This window comes from Clarias gariepinus, chromosome 4 (assembly GCF_024256425.1).
Source record: "Clarias gariepinus isolate MV-2021 ecotype Netherlands chromosome 4, CGAR_prim_01v2, whole genome shotgun sequence".
NCBI classification, from domain to species: domain Eukaryota; kingdom Metazoa; phylum Chordata; class Actinopteri; order Siluriformes; family Clariidae; genus Clarias; species Clarias gariepinus.
This window is the reverse complement of record NC_071103.1, coordinates 21,661,240-21,668,583: the sequence shown is the minus strand read 5'-3', so window position 1 is coordinate 21,668,583 and position 7,344 is coordinate 21,661,240. Positions and strand designations below refer to the sequence as shown.

Below are 7,344 nucleotides of genomic sequence, written 5' to 3'. Positions count from 1 at the left end.
CTTGTATTGTTTGTGTCTTTTTCGTTTACTTGATTATCAGTTAATTTTATATAGTTATGTATGAAGCCTAGATCATCATTATTATATGCTGAACAGCATTACAGAAACAAGAGTTATTGTGGGATTTCCACATAACAATCTATAAAGTGTACATAAACTGGTACAAAATCAAACCTCCAGGCATTAAACGCTCTTTAAGTGGCAATGCCTTGTTGCTAAGATAAGTTCCAATGGTTGGGAGCTAACAGGATTTCTAAAGTGAGTGATTTACTCATTCACTTGGTCTTTTTTCCTAATCTTTGCTTGAGTGTCAGTGCATCTGTCCCCCTAGGTTGCAGTTCTGGGATGACAGGAGATCGGCAGCTTTTGAAATAATCAGACCTGACTATCTGACATCAACAATCATGCCACAGACAATTTAACCAACATTTAATTTTCCCCCATTGTGACGTTTGATGTGAACATGTATGACATGCCTTGATCGGCATCTGCATGATCTAATAAACTGTGCTGCCGCCACATGATTGGCTGGTTGATTAGGTGAATGGATGAGCAGGTGTACTGATGTTCTGATTAATGAATTAACAGTTGTTTAAATTGTGACAAACTGATGTGTTCTTTAAGACCAGCAATGTTGTGTATTTTGACAAATTTCACAGAACCCTTGAAGTATTGTGGTTTAGTTACACTTTTGATGAAATAAATTCTGAACCAATGAGTTTATATAGCTCTGAGTAAGATGCTGTGTGAAACAGTGATGGAGAATCATCACACATCTAAAACGGATCTGCCCATGGGAAGTCATGTCATAACCCAGCCCACCCCAGTGACAGGAGATAAGGAGAAAGTGTTGACCTTTCACAGCAATGTGCCTAACAAACCTGTGTGTGTGTGTGTGTGTGTGTGTGCGCGCGTGTGCGTGCGTGCGCGTGTGTGCATGCTAAGACTCTAGAGAGGCCCCGTCACACACCTTTATCTGTGTTATTACTCTCTCATTATTATTATCCTGTCTCAGGTGCTGTGTGTGTCCTCATGTCCTCCTCATTCACACTCTCCATACACTCACACGCTCAGCAGGCACATCTGTCCATGGCGCACACACTTTCTTCCATCGCTCTGTCATCTATCACCACCTTTCATCCCTTCAGCTCTCAGAAAATATCCCTTTTCTTTTCAAACTTTTTGTCGGGTTCAATTCGGGAAATGCATCACACCCCTCACACTCACAAACACACCACACACACACACACACAGACCACTTAACTTTCTTTGTTCAGCAGTTGGAGAAGATAAACTTGTGGTTTGAAAGTTAGGACCAAACTCTGTGCTATTCATTACAGGACCGGACCCTCACACAATCAATCTCTTCAGCTGCCTAGAAAAAAAAAAGAAGAAAAAAACGCCTCTCTGCCTCCTTATCTTGGTCTGTCCAATCCTTCTGTCAGTGTCAACAGCAAATGGGATATTGAGGTTTAAAAATGACTCGGTGGCAATGGATCATTATGCATGCCACATATCCGACTCTGACACCAATTACTCACTGACCTTTCAAAGTAATCATTTTGTGTACTTTTCCCCACCCAAAGTCAAAGCTATTGCAAGAAGCCGTGTAGATTTTGGTCGATGTGATGACTTTTTTTTTGTTTGTATGGTTCGTTATAGTTGCACTTGCAGCCTCGTATATAAAGGGATACAAACATTTTGTCTATGCATCCCACAGTCCCTAAGACACAATGGCTGCCAGGTTAACCAAACCCATTGATTTTTGCCCGTTGATTTATGGAGGTGAGGGAAAGCCATACTGCTATAGAATATGCTCTATGCCATCCAAGCGGAGGCAGGTCAGGGGACAATAACCGGAGCTGTTCAGAGTGTGTGAAATCTAAGCTCAGTGTTAAAAAGTACTGTTGTAATTAAATAAATGCATGTGGGATTTAAAGTATACTTTAGACTTAGTAAATCCTTATCAAAGCAACTTGGAACCAGTCATGGTACATTAGCCGTGACCAATAATTATTAAATTAAGCTTTATATGTCAAAAAGGCAAAACATCCAACTAGGTTGAATAATTTTACTAAATAATAAATAGATAAATCTTAATATGCTTAACATTGAAACACATAAGCTTGAACCAGCAATGCATTCTTTATCACTTTTAATCTGAATAGTTTACACTGTAAAACAAATTCCTTTTGACATTATTTTGTGAGTGAGTGTGTGTGTGTGTGCTCGTGTGTATGAACACAAACTACCAGTCAAAAGTTTGGACAAACCTTTTAATTCCATAGTGTTTCCTGATTTAATTTTTTTTCCAAATTGTAAAACAATGCTGAAGGCATATGCAAGATATGCAATAATCTCCTTTGAACAGTAGACATTGAGATGTGTCTGCTACTTTTGCTCTGTAAAGCCTTCATAATGTCTCTTGCCTAAGGTGCTGTTATTTGGTGACTTTTGAGGCTGGTAACTCTAAATAAACTGTTCCTCTGCAGCAGAGGTAAGTTTTGGTCTTTCTTTTCTGGGATGGTCTTTAGGAGAGACAGTTTTCTCATGGGACATGTTAAGTGTTGCAAATGCACTTGGCAATACTGTTTTTGCAATAACCATTCCAGAACAACTTCATGTCTTAAAATAACAACTGACCATTGTTGTCACTTAATTACCTAATGCCATATACGTTATTTCATTGTTTTGAAATCTCCAGTATTGGTATGGAAGATAGAAAACTAAATCCAAACTTGTGTTTAAACCTTTGACTAGTAACATATTTTTAGTCTTAAGCCTGAAACTAAACACTTTACTGTCACTGTCAATTGACGATTGTAATTAATGTACTGCTAAAAGTACACCTCCCTTTCCCCATAAATAAATAAATCCTTGGGGAGGTTTAGTGGTTATAATTGAATAGAATATATAATAAAGTGCTGATGTATCACTGTGTGGTTTGGCAGTGACACCTGAACATACCCTCTTGAGAACAACTGGATCGATTATTGCAACAGAACATGTATCCACAGAGCAATCTGACAGATCACTGTAGAGGCAAGGTCTGTGCAATCCTCAAAAGCCCTACACAGCAAGCATTATAACCCAAAGGAATAGGCTTTTACCTCAGGACCAGGGGTATACAATCAGGCATGATTTACTGTGGATTCCCACACATTAACCCCCAAATAACCACACACACCCCTGACCTCACACACATACCTGCATACTTGTCCACTTATTTTTTATGTTTTAATGTGCTTGTACTACTGGTGTAAATGGACCTAAATATCTGAATAATTGACAGTGCTGAAGTAATTGAACTCTTTAATACAAGAACTGTCTGTAATCTAGAACAATGTCATACAATGTCGTTTTCCTCCACAACTTATTTAAATAAACGCTGCATAATTACTTTTGATCTATTTGGACTACTCATGTCACCTTTTTCGCGTTCTTTTGAATAACTACTTGACAAATTTGGAGGATAATCAGAAGAAACAAAATTACTGCAGCAAGTGATTGTTTGTGAGTAAGAGTCGATTCTCAGGAAATGATTTCTCCTTGTGTTTTGGAGGTGCAATACATCACTTGCCAGTCCACTATTGGCAAAGGTGTCATGTTCATGATCGCTTCGTTACCTTCTAGGCTCGGAGTACAAGGCATAAGTACAAACTCCTGATATGTGCATTTTTCACAAAGCAGTGTCCTAAAGAATTATTAAATAGCTTATAGAAAGCTTCTAGCCACAAAAGGTATGTATGCATGAATGAATGAATGCTGGGTGTCCAATTAAAACCACACAGGGTGCATATCTACAGGATTTGGGACAATGTGCAATATGTTTAACATCTACAGTTTATTGTTTAAACACAATACATGAAAAAAATTCTGTGGGTGTTCATTCAAGCTGTAGTTATTAATTGTTTTGCTGTAATTGTAGTTCCTTATGAGTTACAGTTTTCTTTCGTTGCGCATTTCGAGCCAGGGAAGAATAGGAAGATGGGTGGCGGCCAATATCTTCTTTTTCTAGCTTGTTAGGAGAGCGCTTGGATTCTCCCTCCCTCCTTCCTCTCAATCTTTATGCTGCGCTCTCAGCTCTCCGCGCTCACAGCGTCTTCCGCTCTCCACCTCGCTCTGAAAGCGAAGCGTGCGCTCCACGCCGTGCCCATGCCGCCTCCTCCTGCCTTTACGCACGGAGGAAGTCTTTAGAAGTGAGGATACCTTCGCGTTTTAAGGATACAGAAGCAAATTGTGGCTTTTTTTCCCCCCACGTGGCCGTGGAAATTTAAAGGCGCTACAGGCTGTCTGAGATGGTGAAGAAAGTCTTTTCTAAACTACAGGCGACTAGAGATAGATAGGCCTGGGGAAGGCTGAGAAACTTTTACGGAGACTTGAAATAAGCAAACATCAGCACAAAAAAAAAAAAAAAAGTTAAGAGGAAGAAAGAAAAGCGCTGTTTGGGCCCTGCCCAAGCGGGTTCATTAACATTAACAACAAAGCCAATAGGTTGTACTTTTTTTTCTTAAGGGGGTCCCACACCAACCAGCAAGATTTCGCCCAAAAGCAGACAGGAGGAGCGTCCCGCGCTGACGAGACTGGTCGGCAGGAAGCGGTTGATCGCGGCCGGGGTGCTCGGAGTGGTCATGGTGCTCGTGCTGGTCGTGCTCATCCCGGTGCTGGTGAACTCGGCCGGGACTTCGGCACATTACGAGATGCTCGGCACGTGCAGGATGGTGTGCGATCCGTACGGCACCAAATCCCCGAGCAGCACGGCCACGGCTGACACAGCGGCGCGCGACACCGGCCTCGTGCAATCACTGCCCACATTTATCCAAGGTCCAAAAGGTGAGCCGGGACGACCAGGGAAGACAGGACCGAGGGGCCCGCCTGGAGAGCCAGGTCCTCCAGGACCCGCGGGCCCGCCTGGAGAGCGGGGAGAGCCGGGACGGCCAGGCTTACCAGGACCCCCGGGGCCGAACGGCGCTGGCGCCATCAGTGCGGCCACCTACAGCACCGTGCCAAAAATCGCCTTCTACGCGGGCCTAAAGAAGCAGCATGAGGGCTACGAGTTGCTCAAGTTTGACGACGTCGTCACTAATCTGGGAAATCATTATGACCCGACCACAGGAAAGTTTACCTGCTCTATACCGGGGATCTATTTCTTTACTTACCATGTGCTGATGCGGGGTGGAGACGGCACCAGCATGTGGGCAGACCTCTGCAAAAACAACCAGGTGAGAGTTCACATCCAGTGTGTCTGTTATTAGATATACTTTACGATTTATATCTTGCTTGCTGAATGCATTAATGCTTGGCATATTGTTCTAAGAACCGAACTTTAATGGTCACTTTTATTTTCCCCTTTTTTCCTCTTTTTTTTTCTTACTATGCAAACAATTAGGTGTTTCCACCTATGACCTTAAAAACGCCCAACACACGCCTGCTATTATATATTTTATTTTTTTCTATTATTATTATTATTATTATTATTATTATTATTATTATTATTATTGTTGTTATGATGTTTAAAATGCCACTGGGACACGAGACAGAGGATGGAAATGCATTAACGTTTGTCTTTTTTAGCTATTTCCTTGCGTGGAGACCTGTATTCTTTTTTCGTTTATGTATTTTAAACAGTATCTACCATCTGCAGTCAATTATGTGGCACTTATCACTCCACGATTATATAAAAAATACACTATGATCTATAAAAACTGACACAAGTGATGGGGCCTTTTCATATTTTCCTTAGGGTAATTAAAGGCCTATTTCTATTACAGCTAATTACGTCTCTAAGTGATTGACAGTGGTGAGAAATGTATTAATTTATAGTACTTTTGTTCCCTAAGAAAGACGAAAGAATGGTTTATTAGATATAGACTGGTGTAAAGCGTTCTGTAAAACTACTCTGATCAAAATCGATTATAGAGATATTTGTGAATAAATCAGATCGGCGCTGATACAGTGATATACAGTGACATAATGATATATATTGATTCAGTGCTATACAATGATACTTTCTGTTAAATATAAATGTAGGGATGCTGTCACAGTGACACAGTGAGAGTCATTTAGTGATACAGTGAATCAGTGATACAGTGAATCAGTGGCGCGCGGGTACGGGCCTCTGTGTTGCTGTTCGTGGTGCTGAACTAAAGTTATAGGGCTATGGGCGTGATGGTGAGCAAACATTTTGCTATAATTATACTTTCTCCGACCAGACATAAATACATGCTTAGTCAACCAATGAGGCATCCCAGGAATTACAAATGACGTTGTTTTAGAGTGTCACAAACTGGCATTTTACCTCCACAGGTGCGTGCAAGCGCCATCGCGCAGGACGCGGACCAGAACTACGACTACGCCAGTAACAGCGCGGTGCTGCACCTGGAGCCCGGGGATGAAGTCTACATCAAACTGGACGGCGGCAAAGCGCACGGGGGCAACAACAATAAATACAGCACCTTCTCTGGCTTTATCATCTACGCCGATTAGGACACGAGCTTTCTTTTTTCTTCCCGGGCTTTTCCGACCCATGTCCTCGTTTTCGCACTCACTTTTTTTCTTTTTCAACCTCGAGTCTCCCCCACAGAGCCAGTGGCTGGTGACATCCTCCGTCCGCCATTCAACTTCCACTTATTGTACGAGTGTGTGGGCGGGACGGTCGGTCTCTCCGCGTTTAATTCAAAAGTCACACACTCGAAGGACTAGTGATATAATCACGATCACTGAGAAGATCGTTGAAGAACATAATCATCAGTCTGTAAAAAAAAAAAAAAAAAAACATCCCGCCGCTCGTCAATCGCCAAAGCACTTACTTGTACTGTAAGTTGTTGCTTCTGTAGTTAACAACGGAGTCTATCTGTTAAATGCATCGTGATTATGGGAATGAGATCACTAGTTTGTGCAATAATCCTCACAAAAATTAGGCTCATGACCATATCTGAAAATATTCAATTGGTAGTGTCTGGAAGGCCTAATAAAGTTCATCTGTCTCCCGACAACTTACACCCCCTGTAATATCACTGCTCATTGCTGCAAACCCTTTAGAAGGCAGCTGCCTTATTAGTTAACCTAGATCTGGCAGCATTTTACCCAGCAGCTAACTTTTAGTATTTATCACACATTTTATCTGCTTATTCCTAATGCACCTGTGACACTGAGCCTGATGCCGTATTTCCGATTTGGTTTAGCAGGGTAGACCTAGACGGCACAACCGATATTACATGGTTTCAACTTATCAACATGCACAAAGGGTTACACACTGGCCGCACTAACCACTGAAGGGGTATCTTGTTAAATTTTGTTTTTAATTTCCTAATGGTGAAGCGTGGCTATAACTATGACATGTAA

At 41.7% G+C, this 7,344-nt stretch overlaps 1 protein-coding gene across 1 annotated transcript; it reads left to right on the top strand.

Annotated features, from left to right (window-relative positions):
- The first annotated feature begins 4,191 nt into the window (after positions 1 to 4,191).
- c1ql3a (complement component 1, q subcomponent-like 3a) lies at positions 4,192 to 6,680 on the top strand. Its single transcript, XM_053494886.1, has 2 exons — positions 4,192 to 5,222; positions 6,307 to 6,680. Exons 1-2 carry the CDS (start codon positions 4,632 to 4,634, stop codon positions 6,484 to 6,486), a joined length of 771 nt encoding a protein of 256 aa, XP_053350861.1. The 5' UTR covers positions 4,192 to 4,631; the 3' UTR covers positions 6,487 to 6,680.
- Positions 6,681 to 7,344: the final 664 nt, after the last annotated feature.